Source organism: Brachyistius frenatus, unplaced genomic scaffold, assembly GCF_029030835.1.
Source record: "Brachyistius frenatus isolate BFR_SWC_R1_liver_20210118 unplaced genomic scaffold, ASM2903083v1 Contig_65, whole genome shotgun sequence".
Classification (NCBI taxonomy): Eukaryota; Metazoa; Chordata; class Actinopteri; family Embiotocidae; genus Brachyistius; species Brachyistius frenatus.
Window position 1 is genome coordinate 1,680,550 of NW_027210664.1, and position 18,326 is coordinate 1,698,875.

Genomic DNA, 18,326 nt, shown 5'->3' on the forward strand with positions numbered 1-18,326 from the left:
ACTACACTATTTTACTCCCACCAAAAAAATCTGCTCATCAAATCTTAGTTTGTTGGTTTTTTTAACAAGAGAATTTTTTTTTAAAGTTGTAGACCAAAGTGTTGTGAAAATAGTAAAGCTTCTCATTAAGTGATATCTAATTGGACATTATTAATAAAAGATTTTACAAATTAACTTTTGCATCATTGATAAACTTTAACTAATAAGGAATTCAACTTAAAACTGAGTAAATATGTACATTTGGAAATAGAAAGTATTAAAGCAAGTACATATGGAAACGTTCACTTTTTGCAGTTTTTGTGTAAATTTAATATTAACAACAACAAAATTTGCATTTTGTCCCGTCCGTCTGGCCTCAATAACCCATAACATTCAAATGAAACATGTTTTTATAAATTTGTATGGCTTTATTAAGATTTTAAAACTAAACGTTCTTCAGATGATGATGAGCGGCGTTCTCGTTGTGCTTTTCCAACTCCAAACATGCCGTCGTGCGCGTTTTACTTTGAAAAGATGAGCTCTTAATTTGAAAAGGAGACACAGACATTGAGGACACCCAGACATTCACGCGACACAGAAACTTCAACGATACTTTAAAATAGCAGTTCAGTTTAATAAAGTTCATGATGTGTGTTCATTAAGTATCAGAGAGTTATTTATGCTTCAGTTCATTCAGAGTGAAGTTGTTGTTTTTTAAAAGTCTAGTTTGTCCCTCGTCACTCATCTGCGCCGCTCAGAGCGACAGGTTGACGTCGCTCTTCATCTTGCCGCTGCTGAGGCTGTGGATCATGGCGATCATCGACGAGTGTTTGTTCAGCTCGTCCTCCTTCTGCTTCAGCTTCGTCTCCAGCTGACTCTTCTGCAGCTCCAGAGACGACGCCTGGAAACAGGAAGTGTTTGAGAACACGGTGCGTCAGATATAAATGATTTCGACTGCCTTCCTGATTGCTCACCTTGATGCTGGCGTCCTTCCTGGCCTGCTCCGTTCTGTTGAGCTCCTTCCTCAGGACGTCCACCGTCTCCTCCAGCTCTCTCCTCACCCGGTCTCTCTCTTTCACCTTCTCCTCTTCGGCCCGAAGTTCAGCACGAAGACCTGCAACAGAAACAACGCAGAGGAGTTACTGAAGCAGCGAATTCACATCATCACACACAGAAGGAAAGAAGTAAAGGAGACACAGCAGGAAGAGACAGTTTCCAAAAATAAACATTTAGGAGTTTAATTTATTAAACTTTGTGCATCTACTTTCTCTGAAATTCAAGAAAGATAATTAAGATCATTTTTGTCTCAACAGAAAACAATTAAAACCACAAAACAAAGAGTCGTTTCTCTGCAGGTGTTGAGTTTACTGACGTCGCACCGACCTGCGATGTCGCTGTTCTTCTTCTGCACATCTGAACGTAGAGATCGGATCTCTTCTTCTCTCTCCTCCAACACCGACGCCATCCTGAAGAGGAGACACAGAAGAAGCGTCGTCGACTGAGACGTCAGAGGTCAGAGGTCATTTCAGGCCGGATTTAAAAACCCTGTGGAGTTTAATAGAAGTCTGAAACTGTGTGTGTGTGTGTGTGTGTGTGTGTGTGTGTGTGTGTGTGTGTGTGTGTGTGTGTGTGTGTGTGCCTCGTGGTTTTTCCTCAGAGTGTCGTTCTGCTTGGAGAGACAGATGTGAGCCACCTGCAGCTCCTTCAGCAGCCGATCGGCCTCGTTAAACCTGCACAGGAGAAGAACCTGTTACACACCCGAAAATATATAAATAAACCTGTTACACGCCTGAAAATATATAAATAAATCTGTTACACACCTGAAAATATATAAATAAACCTGTTAAATATATAAATAAACCTGTTACACACCTGAAAATACTGTAAATTAAAAACCCTGCCCACGTGTGGAGGGGAGGCTGTGACCCTGTGAGCTGGGATGGACTCCAGCCCCCTGTAACGTGTCTATTACGAGTGTGAATCCTGGATGTCTGCCTCTGACCTGTTGAGCAGGGTGTTGTAGGCTCCTTTGAGGGCCTGGTGCTCCTCGGAGTCCCTCTGCAGCCGGGTGTTGTGCTGCAGCAGCTCCTCCATGTCGGCCTTGGAGCGCTCCACCTCCAGGACCTGGCCGCTCAGCGCGGCCTGCAGATCCTCCCGCCGCCGCTCGGCGTCCTTCAACAGGCAGCCCAGCTTACGAGCCTGCAGGCGGAAAATACATTTTTATAATATATTTCAACAACAATTACATCTGAGACTGTTAATAGAAATCACCTCTTCTCTCTTTACTGATCTACTTCACATTCAGCCTCATGTTCCATCATGAGAAAGTTAATTCCATAGTTTAATGTCATAAAGGATGCATGCTCCTGCAGTCTGATGTTAAGCTGGTGTTTAGTAAATCCATATGAAAAGAATATTTTGACCACATTCATGCAGCTCTTTGTGAAACTCTGTGACAGGTGTGTGTTACCTCGGCCTCGGCCTGAGCTCTCTGGAAGCGATACTGAGCGATGAGGCGGTCGGCCTGAGAGAGAGCCAGAGCTTTGGCCTCCAGCAGGTCCTGCAGACGGCTTTCCTTCGACTGACGGGGAGACACGGAGAAACACAACTCTTCAGAAGAACTCATCACAACTCGACCACCGACAACAACTCATCAGTTACAGCGTCTTAAATGCTGAAATCCTGTCAAAACAAAATGTTTTCATTGTTGGATAAACGTACTCACCGCGAACGCAGACAGCTTCTGTTCATAAACGTCGATGATCTCCGACACGTGTGAGTCTCTGACCGGCTCCTGCAGCTGCAAACAACAAACACACATCAACAAATAAAACTGAAAACACTAAAAACAGTGAACGCAACCACTCCTTCATGAACCAGATGTTCCCGAGCTTTTTGTCTTTTAACGTCGTAAAACAAAGCGAAGTGTGTTTGGAACCTGTGACATTAATAACAGTGTTGAGCTGTTCACACCGTTTTTCTTTCCACGTCAACACATTTATCTGAACTCTCTTTTAGATCCCTGCAGAGATTAAATGGTTTTAATTTTCTTAGCACTTTATCAGGTTTATCACATCTCCAGGCTACACTGTTAATTACAGAATACGCTGACGCGTAAGAATAAAAGCTAAAATACTTTAATACAAAATAAAACACTAGAATCATTTTCTTAACTTCAATCGAATTAAGCTTTAGATGTAAAAAATAAATAGTGGTTCTGTAAACATTTCAAAATAAAAGCTGCATAAGATAAATGTGCATGTTTCATGATGTACAGACACATTTAAATCCCAAACCGTGACTATGCTCTGTATCTTCATTCCTTTCTGTTATTTTTTTTTTTTTAAATATGGGCCTTTAAAGGATGAGTATAACTGGAACAATGTAAAATAATTAATTACAAAGATCCTGCAAACATTCACTGTTTGAAAATCTCTTAAAACGAAGCTCCTGTCTCAGTTTATGATTAATTACTTTCCCGTATCAATGACACACACACACACACACACACACACACACACACACACACACACACACACACACACACACACACACACACACACACACACACACACTGCACCTCTAATCCAGTCTGAATCTTCTCCACCAGGCTGCAGACGTTCCTGCTGGAACCAGCGGACGAGTCCAGCACGCTGCCGTTTGTCCAAGGAGGCGGGACTTCCTGCACTGCGACGCGCTTGACGGACAGCTCGGCCTCCCTCTGACGGTAGGCGTTGTTGGCGGCGATACTTTCTCCCAGACTTCAGAGACATGATTGGACAGGTGGAATGAAACGATTTTCTGTGATCTATTATTTTCTACATAAACGTGTTGACAGCGAGCGACTCACACCACCAAGGGGAAGTCTGGGAGGGGCGTGGCTTCAAACAGCAGCGACAGTCCTGTCTGCACACGCTCCCTGTGGTGGGACGTGAGGGCCAGAGAGAGCGGAGTCACGATCCTCTGGTCCTGGAGGACGGAGACGGAGAGACGAGGACAGAGTGAAGAGCACAGCGCTGCGGAGGGACGATGAAGATGAGGAAGAGTGTGGTGTTACCTGTAACATCCGGTAGAAGCTGGTCTCCATGTCCTTCACCTGCTGTCTCAGTTTGCTCATCAACTCCAGCGTCTGCAGCAGAGCTTCAGCACACACCTGACTGAAACACGGTTACGTATTAAACTAAGAATTTCTTATGTGATTTTTATTTTATGAAACCGAGATCATAAAACACATCACAGTTGGATTAACACACATTTTAGACTCTGAAGTCACTCGGACTGGATTTGGGACCGTGAGTCGCTCACCTGAGATCGTTCTCGGAGCCCAAAGGCAGGCAGTTGAGCTGGCTGTTGCTATGGCAACAGGAGAGGAGGGACTCGACCCGCGAGAGGCAGAGCTGGGCGCTGACCTGGCGGGACACCAGAGATCTGGTGGCGTCCTCGGAGCACAGGAGTTTGAGGAGTTAAGGCGTCGAAGCGAACAGGAAGTCAGAGACGGCAGAGACCGGCGGAGACGAGTGAAAGGATATTCAGCAGCAGGCCGGTGACGTGCGAGATGCGGTCGCATTGTTTCCTCAGGTGAACGTCGCCTCGCGCAGGATCGAGGCCCTTCAGGAGACCGGACAGGACAGGAAGCAGCATCTCCACGAAGCTCAGCGTGGAGTCAGACACCATCTCTGCTCCCAGCACCTCCTGGACAGAAAGAAGGACATGATGGAGGGAAGGAAGGACATGATGGAGGAAAGGAAGGGCACGATGGAGGGAAGGAAGGACATGATGGAGGAAAGGAAGGACATGATGATGGAGGGAAGGAAGGACATGATGGAGGGAAGGAAGGACACGATGGAGGGAAGGAAGGACATGATGGAGGGAAGGAAGGACATGATGATGGGGGGAAGGAAGGACATGATGGAGGGAAGGAAGGACATGATGATGGGGGGAAGAAAGGACATGATGGAGGGAAAGAAGGACATGATGATGGAGGGAAGAAAGGACATGATGGAGGGAAGGAAGGACACGATAAAGGGCTGAAACCTCGTCCCCCACCCTACCGTACCTCCAGCAGCTCGTTCAGCAGCTGCAGCACCTGCAGCGAGCACGACTCAGCGCCCTCTACGGGCGAGCTCAGCCACTGCACCAGAGTCAGGCCGCACCCGGCCTTGCGCCCGCCATCCGGCCCCGCCCTCTGCCGGCGTCCTGCGACTCTCAGGTTGGGTGCCACCGGTCTGAAGACCACGTCGCACAGTAGCGGGCGCAGACCTGCGACGCTGCACATGGCCAGGAGGAGCTCCAACACCTGACGGGAAAAAGCACGAAGATGAAGAACATGGTGGTTCTCCGTCTTTTCTGCATGTTAGAAATTATCGGTTGATCTAAGGTTTTCTGATTGGAAACCTAGAGGACACTAAGCCCCGCCCACCGATAGCAGAAACCTGACTGCACCACAGGCCTGTCAATCAAACAGACATGCCCCTAAACATACCATTTTTTAAGGCCTATTAATGACAGAATTATTTTCTGATCAGAGGGAGTGACTTTAGTGAATGACAAAATGATGACTCGTGGAAAAAAATTAATTGACTTTGTACTTAATGACAGAAGTTCAATGGGAGTCTGTGGCGGCTTGTAGGATCCGACCTCTAGTGGCCCTCGGTGGTAGTGCAGTTCAAGGCACTTCTGCATCGACCTCACTTGTCCGACCCAGAAGCTACTTCAACTTTTACATCCAGTCTATGTTCAGAACCTAGTGCTGGACACTAGAAGGCGTTTAGTTTGAAATGCTGCATTTAGCCGACCAATAGTAACGTCAGACGTTTGTTTTCATATGAACTGAGAAACAGTGGACAGAAGTCACGACATATTATTTGTGGTACTGTGTAGGCAGAGACTACCAGCCCAGTTGGAGCTCCGGTGTGGTGTTTAGTGACGTGTGCACACGCAGAACAAAGTGCAGATGTCTCGTCTCACCTTGGCTGCAGAGTCGGGGTCTTTGGACTGCAGCAGTCCTAAAACCTGAGACACACATGCTGAGAAGTGCTCGTACCTACGAATGGAAAAGTGGTTTCACTGCGTAAGAAAACCTCAACGAGTGAAGCAACAGCTGAGGTCAAACTCTGTCTGTGTGTGTGTGTGTGTGCGCGCGCGCGTGTGTGTGTGTGTGTGTGTGTGTGTGTGTGTGTGTGTGTGTGTGTGTGTGTGTGTGCGTGCGTGTGTGTGTGTGTGTGTGTGTGTGTGTGTGTGTGTGTGTGTGTGTGTGTGTGTGCGTGCGTACCTCGTGAGGTAATCTGATATTTTGGGGTTCTTCAACAGGTCGACCAAAAGGTCCACCGAGTATTTTCTCGTCAGAGTGCCGTCGCCGTTGACGACAATGTTGAACACGAGCTGGAAGGTCTGGTGGATATTCTTCGCATCAAAGAGCTGATGAGAGAAAAAGAAAAAAACAAAACAAACATGAAGACAGTCATCAATGAAAAGAGGAATTTTGTTTGTTGTTTTAAATTAAAAACCGAAGTGAAAAGAGGAACAAACAAGAAAAAGGAACAAACTTTTTGCAAAGAAAAACTATGAACATTTACCAAGAGGGTGTGTCGACTTATTTTTAAGACCTTGAGAAGCAACAAAGGTCGAAGGAGGAAACAACTTCTATGCGTGTGACATGTTTTTTTCTTTTCTTCTTCTTTTCTTTCTGTGTTAAATGGAGGCCGACTGGTGTCCCACCTACCTTCTCACCAACCTTCTCGTTCAGAGTGAGGCTGGCCAGGATGGACAACGTGAACACCACCACCGTCAGACTGTTGTGAGCCAGGAAGTTGATGAGAGTACGATAGAAGGGCTTCACGTTGTCCTTCGAAAACACACAAAAACACATAAAAAAAAGTCACAAGAATAAGGACGAGACATTAAACACACGTCCCCGTTTAACATGTTAATCAATCAAATTTATAAGATCAGTGTTGTCACGTCAAAATTAGCATAAACAAATGACAAGAATTGCTTTTTTAGGATAAACACACACCAGTTATAATAACTGTGTATTTTCAGTCCGCTGCCCTGTGGCTGGTCGGTCCTGCCTCTTTATTGATGTTGAATTAATTGTCTTTGGTGGGCTCCAATAAAAACAACAACCTCAGGTCGTCGTGTACAGAAAAGTCACAGAGACACTAATAAGAGACACCAAATAGTAAATAGTGTAAATAGCTAAATAGTCTGTGTGATTAAAACATATTTGAAGACAGAATTATTACTGCACGTGGTTTTAGAGTAAAAAAAATCAAATAAAAAGACGTCTGCTTGTTTTAATTATATCAGTGTTAAATTTAAAACAAATTTGCAACTATTTCAAAGAGTGGACTCAAAGAAGTTTGTTTGGATGTTAAAATAGAATCAAAATGTTTAAAACTATATTTATCAGAAAGGTTACATCAACATTTAGACTCTCACACACACACACACACACACACACACACACACACACACACACACACACACACACACACACACACACACACACACACACACACACACTCACCAGAGACTTGATGAGGCTCTGCACTGAGTGGTTGTCCCGGCACAGATTGGCCATGAGGCCGAGGCACGGCATGATGATGTCGTCACTGTGAGACTGGCTGGGGGGGCGGGAGGGGGGACAGTTAGCTGACAAGTAGCCACAACATACGTTGTGCGGGTCGACGTGTGAAAATGCTTCTCACATGTTAGTCATGAGAAACGCTACGAGCTCGTGGACGTAGCCGCTCGACTGCAGGACGCGAGTGTTGTACGTCAGTTTCTGCAGAACCTGCAGGCACTGAAGAACAAACACAACATCAGAACATCTGGTACTCAATAGAACATCAAAACATCTGGTACTGAAAACAACAAGTGCAGGTCCGAGTTGTTTACTGGTTCAAAACTGTACAAACAGTATAGTTATAAGGTGGTTTATTGTCATTGTAGAGATACAACGAACTTAAGTTGCCAACTCATCAGTTCAGCAGCAACGAACAAGGGAAAAGACACATCACCACGTCATGAAGTATAGACGTATAAATAAGTGTCATAAATATATAAAGGATGGCCGGGGATGTCCTGATGGCAGGGGAACGAACAGAGAAGGACCCTCGGTGTGTCGTGTCTTCGCAGATGTTGCTGATTCTTATATATTTGATTTTAAACAAATTTAAAACATTTTACACTCACCTGCAGCACCAGAGGTTCTCCGGGCGCGGTGCCGTGGCGGTGGACGACCGACGCCAGCGTGCTGGTGAGGTTGTAGCTGCTGTGAAGAATCTCCCGACTGTTGTCGTCACAGGCTGAACGAGAAGAAAACACACAGATCAGGGTTTGGGATTTTCTTTTCCTCTACTTCCTTTAACAACCGACGTTATGAGCATCACGGACACACGACGCTTTACCAGCTGATCTGATGCGTGACCTTTAACCTGGCAGCAGACTACAGAGTCTGAATCCTGTTCATGTTCTCTGCAGGTCCATCCCATCCTGGACACCTTCAGTTTCAGCTCCTCCTCCCCTCTAGAAGGCGCTACAGAACTTTTCTTAGCTGAATGTGTGTGTGTGTGTGTGTGTGTGTGTGTGTGTGTGTGTGTGTGTGTGTGTGTGTGTGTGTGTGTGTGTGTGTGTGTGTGTGTGTGTGTGTGTGTGTGTGTGTGTGTGTGTATTTATTCATTGGACTTACTTTTTCTAAAAAAAAATATTTGTATCTTGTCTTATTTTATTGTATACGTATTTGTAATTTTTTCTAATTGTGTGCACCTTTTTCTTCCTGACTGTGTTTCTCTCTTGCTGAGAGAGAAGCTACAACCGGATTCAAATTCCTTGTATGTGTAAACATACCTGGCCGATAAAGCTGATTCTGATCTAAAACTTATTGCGTACGTCAAGAAAATTTCCAAAGATTAAAAAAAAAAAAAAAAGAGACTCCTGTTTCCATGTGATGCACCCACACAGATTCAGACTGAGATAACGGCGGTCGTTGTGTGTGTGAACAGAAGCTTCTCTACCGAGCTGAGCCAGCAGGGAGATGATGGAGCTCGTGAGGGCGAGGTCGGTGTTCGGGCTGCCGGCCAGCTCCACCAGCCGGCTCACACACTCGGTGGGCAGGACCTGACCCGACGACAGCAGCCGGTCACACTGGAGGCCCGAAACCTCCTACACAAACACACACACACACACACACACACACACACACACACACACACACACACACACACACACACACACACACACTGTTCTTATGCATTTTGATATGTTTTTATATGAAACACCACATCTTTTTCTTCCAGTAAAAGCACTTTGAGCTGCATTTGTTGTGAGGAAGGTGAAGATTATTATTATTACCATTTATTTATATCTGGCATTGCGCAATAATTCTTAAGATAGATAGATAGATAGATAGATAGATAGATAGATAGATAGATAGATAGATAGATAGATAGATAGATAGATAGATAGATAGATAGATAGATAATAGATAGATAGATAGATAGATAGATAGATAGATAGATAGATAGATAATAGATAGATAGATAGATAGATAGATAGATAGATAGATAGATAGATAGATAGATAGATAGATAGATAGATAGATAGATAGATAGATAGATAGATAGATAGATAGATAGATAGATAGATAGATAGATAGATGATAGATAATAGATAGATAGATGATAGATGATAGATAATAGATAGATAATAGATACATAGATACATAGATAGATAGATAGATAGATAGATAGATAGATAGATAGATAGATAGATAGATAGATAGATAGATGATAGATAATAGATAGATAGATAGATAATAGATAGATAGATAGATAGATAATAGATAGATAGATAGATAGATAGATAGATAGATAGATAGATAGATAGATAGATAGATAGATAGATAGATAGATAGATAGATAGATAGATAGATAGATAGATAGATAGATAGATAGATAGATAGATAGATAGATAGATAGATAATAGATAGATAGATAGATAATAGATAGATAGATGATAGATGATAGATAGATAATAGATACATAGATACATAGATAGATAGATAGATAGATAATAGATAGATAGATGATAGATAATAGATAGATAATAGATACATAGATACATAGATAGATAGATAGATAGATAGATAGATAGATAGATAGATGATAGATAGATAGATAGATAGATAGATAGATAGATAGATAGATAGATAGATACTTTATTAATCCCACAAGGGGACATGTTTTCACTACAGCAGCATTATAGGTGCAGGAAAGCAATAAAACAACAGTAAAAAAAAAATATATATATATAATATTTAATAATAATGAATTAATATATGAATATTAGTCCTGTTTAATTAGACTTTAGCGTACTTCATTTAGCTCTTTTTACATGTCCTACTTCTATCTTCTAGCGTTTAAAAGTCGGAGCTGCCAAATGTTAGTCGTCTCCATGAACCCTCCAGACCTCCTCCCTGACCCTCGTGAGTCCCTGCTGCCTCTCCAACCCAACCTGTGCTCCGTGAAGCAGATCAGAGTCCCTCCGGTGATATTTCTGTGATATTGATTGATTGACAGAATCAACTGACAGCTGGTGTCCGTCGCAGCTCACCTCCACCTGTTTTTGGAGCTGCGCTGCGCTGTGCGCCGTCCGGCTGTCTCCGTACTGCCGCACAGCCAGCAGCAGAGACTTCAGACACGTCGTCACGTCCATCCTGCGGAACAAAACGACACCTCGTCAGGCTGTACGAGGGGAGAACAACACCGCCCTCCACCGATGTCAGCCTTCAGCCGGCGTCCATGTTGGAACCTCGGCGGTGCTAGCTCCGGCTAACGACGCTCATCGCGACACGACAGAAATAAAAACGAACTCATTCAAAGAAAAGAAAAAAAAGCGGCTTCAAATATTAACTGCAGCTCGTGTATTTCAAACAAATACGTAACATGCCATATTTGTGTGTTTGTTTGTTTCAGACTACCTGACGCGGGTTTTATTTCTCCGAGAAACATCAACAACAAACCGGCAGCAACTTCCTCCCGCTTCCAGCTTCGAACAGGAGAGGAGCGGACCACGTCGGAGAGAAGGGGGGGGCCGGACGGATTCAAGCTACATTAAAAGCGAATATTGATCAATGTGTAAATAAAACAAAAGATTTTAATTAATAATCATGTGTGAAGTTTTAATTTACCACTAGTAACACTTTAATTTAGTATTTTCTTAATAATTTGAAGGTAATTAAAATCACAGCACCCCTATTACGTGTCTTAGGGCGAGATCACGGAGAAAGACGTAACGTGAGGGGGCGCGGCAAGAGCCAGCGGCTGGAGCTGAATTTAAACAAATGACATTAAATGAAATTCAAATCAAATCAAATAAAGGAATAAAATAAAAATAAGACATAATAGAATAAAATTCAATAAAATAAACTAATAAGATATAAGAATATATACATTAAATTAAATATATGAAATTAAATGCCAAGCAAGTTTTTGATATTTATTTTTTCTCTGATTGGGAAAGTTGTGTGTCTTTATTATGTTTTTTCGAATTGTTAATTGTAAACTCTTTTAAAATGTTTTTATTTTCTCCTACTTTATTTGGCTCACCAACAGTTTAAACATTCAGCAGTCAAACACCACCACAGACTGTCCTGTTGTGATAAACTGTGGTTGGTGGTGAAGAATTGACATTGAAACAAAACATTTAGGGCTGTTGTGTACTTGTACGGATCGTATTAGACGTTATGTTCTTGTTCTGTATTGGAAGTATATACTTGGTATACATTGTTTTATCACACAATTGGGTAAAATAGAGCTTTTAAAAATAGCATTTCATTAAAAGAGGATGATAAAGTTTAGACATGTTGAAGTCAAACATATCAGCACATACGGTGCTGCAATTTCTTGTCATTTATTTTATGATGCTTTTGGCATTTTGAATTTCAGATAAATCAGAGGGGGAAAAATTAGGTCAACAAACGTCAACAGCTGCTTCTGCAGGTGATATTAGCCGATAACAGCATGAGCATCATCAACAAAGTGTAACAAAGACCAAACCAGACTTTTCGACTATGAAATCTGGCGTTCCACAATTTTATTATCTTAAACTATTTTCTTTATGTGCTGACTGATATTAGGTGCATGTGAGCAGTTTGCATGTTAAGATGGGGTGTGAAAACAGATACAGGATGTGTGGTTTAGAAAACAGCTAGTGGGCTGATCGACACAACTTCTTTTAAATGTTTGGTCTGCATGAACCTCAAAAAAATAAAACTACTCAAATCTTATTTTCATCAGACAAGACTGAACCTTTAATTGCATTTAATAGTAAAAGGAGAACCGGTAAGGAATTAAAACAGGTTAATATCTACAAAATATTTTACAGAAATTTAGGAAGAGGTCAAGAGAGTTCATTGCCTCGCGAAAACTAGGTGATCTTTTTTTTTTTTTTTTTTTTTTACATGAAAGCTTTGTACCTGAGAGCCATCGTCTTGTGTGAAGGACATAAGAGACATTTCTGTTCTGACAGAAGAACAGCAGAGATCAGAGAAAGACACATTTCAAGTAACAACAAGCAGCAGCAGCAGTTTCCTCATTTTTACGATACCTAGATATTGATGCATCTGCTGCAGTGACAAGACATCTGTCTGAGTGACCAGCAGACAAAGAGTTGTTTCCACAAACTTGATCACCATGTTTGATAAATTCACAGAATCACAACCACAAAATTTCACATTGTGCTCTCAAGCATGACTTAAACACTTTTCACTCCACTTCTAGTTGGCAAAAAAAAAAAAGAAGAAGAACAGCAGAGATCAGAGAAAGACCCATTTCAAGTAACGGATCAGAAACAATCAAATCCGATTTAAATCCTCATTTATCGCTGTGACACCGTTTTAATCAGATTTGTATTCATATAAACGCTCATTTAATCACAAAGTACGGTTTCTTTCTCTTAAAAGGGAGTTTTTCCTTCCAGTTGTTTAAGTTTCTTTCTTTCACCTGTCATCTTGTGGGAATTGTTCAACTGTCAGGTTTCTTCTTGGAAGGACTTTTCTATGTTAATTCCCTTGAAATAACTTTTGGCGTTACATAAATAAAATTGATTGTCCTTTATTTATTGTCCAGAATTTTACTCCATTATGTTTTAATCCTGAATCTATGACACAACGCACTTTGTGACTTTGTTTTGAAAAGTGCTGTATAGATCCAGTTATCCTGAATCAGATCCGGTCACTGAACGCATCGTCCTCTTGTTTTTGTCTCTTTGTGTTTCAAACGTCAGACTTGTTCAGGGAGGACTTCGACGTAGTCGGAGGAAGCCGCAGTGTCTGGAGGAAAAAACAGAAAAAGTGAAATACAGAAAAAGAAATCAAATAAGAAGCTGTGAGAAGAGGACAGAAAAGATTCATGACGTACTCTCGTAGTCGCAGTCTTCGTCAGGCAGAGGCATCGGCTCGCGGCGTGACGGCTGTGGAGCCGTTTTTTTGGGACGAATCAACAAGTCCGTCTTCCTTTTGACGGAGTGGCGCAGGTGTATGGCCAGACCCTGGTTCTTCTTCTTAAAGTGAAGGATCAGATCGTCCAAAGTCTTAAAAAAGGACTCCTGCACACTTCCGGTCGTCTGACGAAATAACAGCAGATGGTAAATAACAAGGAGTATAATTGAAAGTACATTTTGTTTTGCAGGAGAAACTGAATGTGAATCAGTGGTTCCAGGACGGATATCAGTTAATCTGACATTTATAATGCACTAACTTTATTTTCCATTGTCAGTGGGGGTGCGGATTGTTTTCTAAGTTAATCAGTTCTCTGTTTTGTCTGTTAAATATCAACGAAATAAATGATTAAGACAGGTGAAGTAAATAATTTTTTTTTTAAAAAGCTTCATGTAGGAGGAGAAAAAGGAGAACAGGAGAAAAGGGGAAACAAACTAATCAAAAAGACAAATATAGATGTGAGTTCAAGTCTCCAGCAGCCCGTAAGACGCATGAACAATGACTCAAATATCAGTGCTGATTTAATCGACACTTCGCAGTTTGAGTGGGATGGAAAAAACCAATGAGCATGAATCAACCCTCCAGTTTGTGACCTCAGAAGAGTTTCCTCTGCCATGAACGGGTGAGTTTCCATGTTTGTGGGGTGAAATGTTCCTTTAAAGACACTCAGACCGCTTCAACCGGAAACATCTGAGGCATCATCAGAGGAGCCGTATTAATAACTATCATATTATTCTAGTTATATTCTGTTGCTGCCGAGCTGTGTGTGTGTGTGTGTGTGTGTGTGTGTGTGTGTGTGTGTGTGTGTGTGTGTGTGTGTGTGTGTGTGTGTGTGTGTGTGTGTGTGTGTGTGTGTTTACTTGGAGCGAGTAGCTGCCGGTGTATGTCTGAAGCAGTCTGTAAGTATACACCACCATCTGTTTACTGCAAAGACAAACAAGATGCATGTTGTTGATAGACGACATGTTTGTAATCTTCACATCATCTCATCTTCCTCTTTTACGAGAGCTTAAAAACACCTTGAAAAATACTTCTGAGAACACTTCTTAAGACATTTCTAAGAACACTTTGACTTTTAGCAGCTTTACCACTTTTTTGAAGCAGTTTTTATTTGCTTCTTTCACACTTCTGCGTGCTTCTTGTTAGTTTAATCTTGCTTCTGAATTTTTTAATTGTTTTTATTGATCAAGTCTATTTGTTTTATTTTAAATAAATGAATACATTTTACTGGACTTTGCAGAACTGGGTTCATACATGAAACTGGAAGAGGAAGTGTTTTTGGTCATGACGAGATGAAACCTTTTGATGGGACCCAAAAGCAGCGGAGAAGAACTGGGAGTGATTTTAATCCTCATTTTAACAAAGATGATTGAAGCTTCTTTTTAAATTAAATAAAAAGATGCTGAATTACTCACTTATGCGTTTTATTACTGCATTATTGTAATTCTCTTTTTCCTGCTTCACCTAATATAATAAAACTAGTAAGGGAGATCAATACTCTAGTTTAAAACAGACCAATATTAGGACTGATCCAGTGTTAGAGGAGTACTCACTACACGCAGAGACACATGGCCCCCTGGATGGTCTCGCTGTCTCGGATCAGGTACGCTCCGTCCTTGTTCTTCTTCCCCAGCAGATCCTCGCACTCCTTCTTGGTGAGGGCGCCGTGGTAGCACATCGGCAGAGCTGCTGCCATGGCGACGACGGCACAACGACGCACATCCACAGGCACGTCTCGCGCTGCTTCTCGAGCTTCCTTCAAAACCGGTTCATCTCCACGGGGGGGAAACAACCAATGAAAACCCGGAGCGCCTCCGTTGGAGAGGATCAGCGGGAATGGAGCGGTGGCGGAGCGGTGCCGGTGGCGGAGCGGTGCGGAGCGGAGCGGCAGACGGGTCAGTGCTCAGTGCGCACAGACGCGCTTTACAACACAGAAAACAAAACCAGAGGCGCCACGACCGGAAGTGTGTGTGTGACAGAGAGAGAGAGAGAGAAAGAGAGAAAGAGAGAGAGAGAGAGAGAGACAGAGAGGGAGAGAGAGAGAGAGAGAGAAAGAGAGAGAGACAGAGAGAGAGAGGCCGAGCTGAAATATCAGAGAACATTTAATCGAAAGAAAAAAAGTACTACCAGGGGTCCAATGCACACAACACAGATTTAGATCTAAATCTATATATAGATATATATAGATAGATATAGATAGATATATATAACCACAATGTCCCCCGTCAGGTGCTTCCTGTCAGCTTTTATCAGACTTGTGTGTTTTCTCTCTTTCCCTGGTGCGTCTGAGCTGCTGCCATCTGTTTCATTTAATCACAGCGGGTTAACTGGTGCACACACACACACACACACACACACACACACGCACACACACACACACACACACACACACACACACACACACACACACACACACACACACACACACACACACACACACACACACACACACACACACACACACACACACACACACACACACACACACACACACACACACACACACACACACACACACACACACACACACACACACACACACACCGTCTGCTGCCGTCTTCAGTGTTAAAAGGTGAACAGGAGTGTTTTCAGTTCCCTTTGAGCTGAATTTGTAGAAAGTTTTAAAGAACCAGCAGGTGGCGCAGTAACATCTTTTAAAAGACTCAGAGATCTTAGCGATTATATGGTAGGTAGGTATTTACTTTATTATTATTAATTAATCCCCGAGGGGAAATTTTTTTATTTTTTTAATATAACAAATGTTTCCAGTTCCTCAATGCTGGGTGGGTTTTTTTTATTTTTTATTTTATTTCCTGGTTTATATATTTTCCTGTATTTTATCCAAAATGTCAAATTCTTTTTTATATTTTTTTTCCTGCCTTCCTTTTATAAAACATGATAAATTTCTATGTTTTCTTGGCCGTGTGTTTGTTTCCAACCCGACCCGGTTCTCAGGACCCGGTCCGGCCGCTCTGCCGAAGCTCGCTGGCCTCCGTGAGATAAAGTGTCCTTTGGCGAGGAGTCAGCTGGTTTAGGAGCTCAGATTACTGAGTAAATTTGGTGAAGATGTGGGTTGATAAGTCACACATGTCAAGTAAGTTACCATGCGTACTCTGGACATGTTAAATGTGTTACCTAAATTAACTTATGTAACTTTATTAGAATTAATCCACGTTGGTGTTTCCTTACAAGTGGACTAGATCATCAGACTTCTGGGGAAAAGTTCAAGCCAAGCGAGCGTCTGCCTCTTCATAACCACATCAACTCACTTCCTTCTTCGGATCAGAACAGAGAACAGAAAATCTTCAAAACACTCGCTTACAGCCGAGTGTTCCTGAGCCCATGCAGTGATTTCCACGAGATAACATCAGATTTTGGGGTCAAACTCTGTAAATCATCAACAGAGACCCTTGAAATGTTTCAGAAAGTCTACGGCGATGACGCGACGAGCCGGGCGACGTGTTTCTGAGTGATGTTCACGTTTCAAGAAGGGGGCAGAGCTTCACCGTCCAAGACCGAAGAAGGTGCGTCAGGTCACATAGTTATACCTCTGGGAGCTCAACAAAAAATGATGGTGGTTTCACTGCTTCCTGGTGAATTAACCGCTGAAAGCTGACCACACATCACTGACTTCATGATCTCTTTCACCCGATTCACTCCTTATATTTGCTGAGCCAGATGGCCGATGAGAGGGCGTGGCCTCCAAACATAAGCTCTTTAACTGATCAGAACATCGTGACCTTTTTACCTGGCCGCTCACTGAGCCAATCACAGGTGGACCTCGGCCTGCAGAGACCCCCGAAACACAAACACGCAGGTCCTACGGACATTTAGACACGTGCACTGTTTCTAACGTCCCAGTCAGGAAAACCTCCGACAAACCGTGTCTTTGTCGAACAGTCCAGATGGACGTGGTTTCCGATTTTTTTTTTTTTTTTTATATTGATGCAGTGCGTACTTTAGAAACTCAAACAAGTTTCCGGTTCATTTTTAAAGTGCTGGACCTCCAGAAAACTAATAAGAAGGAGTGACTTTAGCTAACAACACCGAGATAACTGATGGACACATTTTATTCACTTTGGATTTGATGAGAGAAGTTGAATGGGAGTCTATGGAGCCGGAGGCTTTTTGGAGCCGACCTCTAGTGGCACTCGCTGGTATTGTAGCCGAAGACACTTCTGCCGCGGACATATTTTTCACATCACATCAGTTTGAATTATATTTTCCACTTATTTCAAACTTTTGAACACTTATTAAAGTCCATTTCTTTCTACACTGGAACCAACTTCAATTGTTTCCTGCTAAGTAAAATTAACGAGCTATATAGAGATAATTTCACTGATTATACGTCATTATCTCCTCAAATTATATGTTTTTTTCTTGAATTTTGGCAAAGATTTGTTTGCAGTGTGACCGAGCTTTGCTATTTAGGGATATTGTACATTGTATATATCCTTTTTTTGAGGCTGTAATAAAGGAAGATCGAGAATTATGAACGAACTGCGTGTTATTTCACCACATCCTGCAGTTTTGCTCTTGATACCCAGATTTCGAAGAGGAGTCTCTGCATGCTGCTTCCTCTCTCTCGCTTTAAAAAGTCCAACCAGACTCCTGTTGTATGTTTCCACCATTGATTGCATGTTTTTAGCCGTCACTCTTCCATTACTGTGAGCCTCGGCTCTGTTTCGCTGCTTTTGAAGTGCTCTGAGACTCTGCTGCTGCAGCCGAGGCCCGAAGCTCAGCGTACATGTTAAATTACATGTGTTGATGTTGAAGTCAGGGGGTGCAGGGCAGAATGGGCTGGGTGCACTGTGGTCAGAGTCTGCAGAGCTATTAATAACCAGCG

The 18,326-nt window shown here is 42.5% G+C and overlaps 2 protein-coding genes across 2 annotated transcripts; both read right to left on the reverse strand.

The window, feature by feature from the left end:
* Nucleotides 1–576: 576 nt before the first annotated feature.
* On the reverse strand, nucleotides 577–10,977 carry cip2a (cellular inhibitor of PP2A). The gene is made up of 21 exons (XM_069706820.1): nucleotides 10,594–10,977; nucleotides 8,997–9,144; nucleotides 8,176–8,288; nucleotides 7,689–7,783; nucleotides 7,508–7,604; nucleotides 6,701–6,823; nucleotides 6,251–6,396; nucleotides 5,947–6,022; nucleotides 5,036–5,275; nucleotides 4,509–4,671; nucleotides 4,285–4,432; nucleotides 4,037–4,136; nucleotides 3,830–3,948; nucleotides 3,560–3,740; nucleotides 2,705–2,779; nucleotides 2,450–2,560; nucleotides 1,982–2,178; nucleotides 1,619–1,709; nucleotides 1,363–1,477; nucleotides 954–1,093; nucleotides 577–880 (listed from the first exon to the last, which is right to left on the reverse strand). Exons 1-21 carry the CDS (start codon nucleotides 10,693–10,695, stop codon nucleotides 734–736), a joined length of 2,727 nt encoding a protein of 908 aa, XP_069562921.1. The 5' UTR covers nucleotides 10,696–10,977; the 3' UTR covers nucleotides 577–733.
* A 1,139-nt stretch (nucleotides 10,978–12,116) lies between these two features.
* Nucleotides 12,117–15,330, reverse strand: LOC138625718 (SH2 domain-containing protein 1B). Its single transcript, XM_069706821.1, has 4 exons — nucleotides 15,034–15,330; nucleotides 14,341–14,404; nucleotides 13,401–13,605; nucleotides 12,117–13,312 (listed from the first exon to the last, which is right to left on the reverse strand). Exons 1-4 carry the CDS (start codon nucleotides 15,174–15,176, stop codon nucleotides 13,263–13,265), a joined length of 462 nt encoding a protein of 153 aa, XP_069562922.1. The 5' UTR covers nucleotides 15,177–15,330; the 3' UTR covers nucleotides 12,117–13,262.
* Between the last annotated feature and the right edge of the window lie 2,996 nt (nucleotides 15,331–18,326).

Bases quoted from the DNA above. Each gene is read 5' to 3' on its own strand.
- LOC138625718 (XM_069706821.1), bottom strand. From the start codon at position 15,176: ATGGCAGCAGCTCTGCCGATGTGCTACCACGGCGCCCTCACCAAGAAG. The intron at 13,606-14,340 runs GTAAACACACAC...TTATTTCGTCAG, and splicing joins CCGGCAGCTACTCGCTCCAA to ACGACCGGAAGTGTGCAGGA. The intron at 13,313-13,400 runs GTACGTCATGAA...TTTTTCCTCCAG, and splicing joins CGAAGACTGCGACTACGAGA to ACACTGCGGCTTCCTCCGAC.
- cip2a (XM_069706820.1), bottom strand. From the start codon at position 10,695: ATGGACGTGACGACGTGTCTGAAGTCTCTGCTGCTGGCTGTGCGGCAG. The intron at 4,137-4,284 runs GTGAGCGACTCA...ACCGTGTTTCAG, and splicing joins GGCTCCGAGAACGATCTCAG to TCAGGTGTGTGCTGAAGCTC. The intron at 3,741-3,829 runs GTGAGTCGCTCG...ATGTCTCTGAAG, and splicing joins CCAGACTTCCCCTTGGTGGT to TCTGGGAGAAAGTATCGCCG.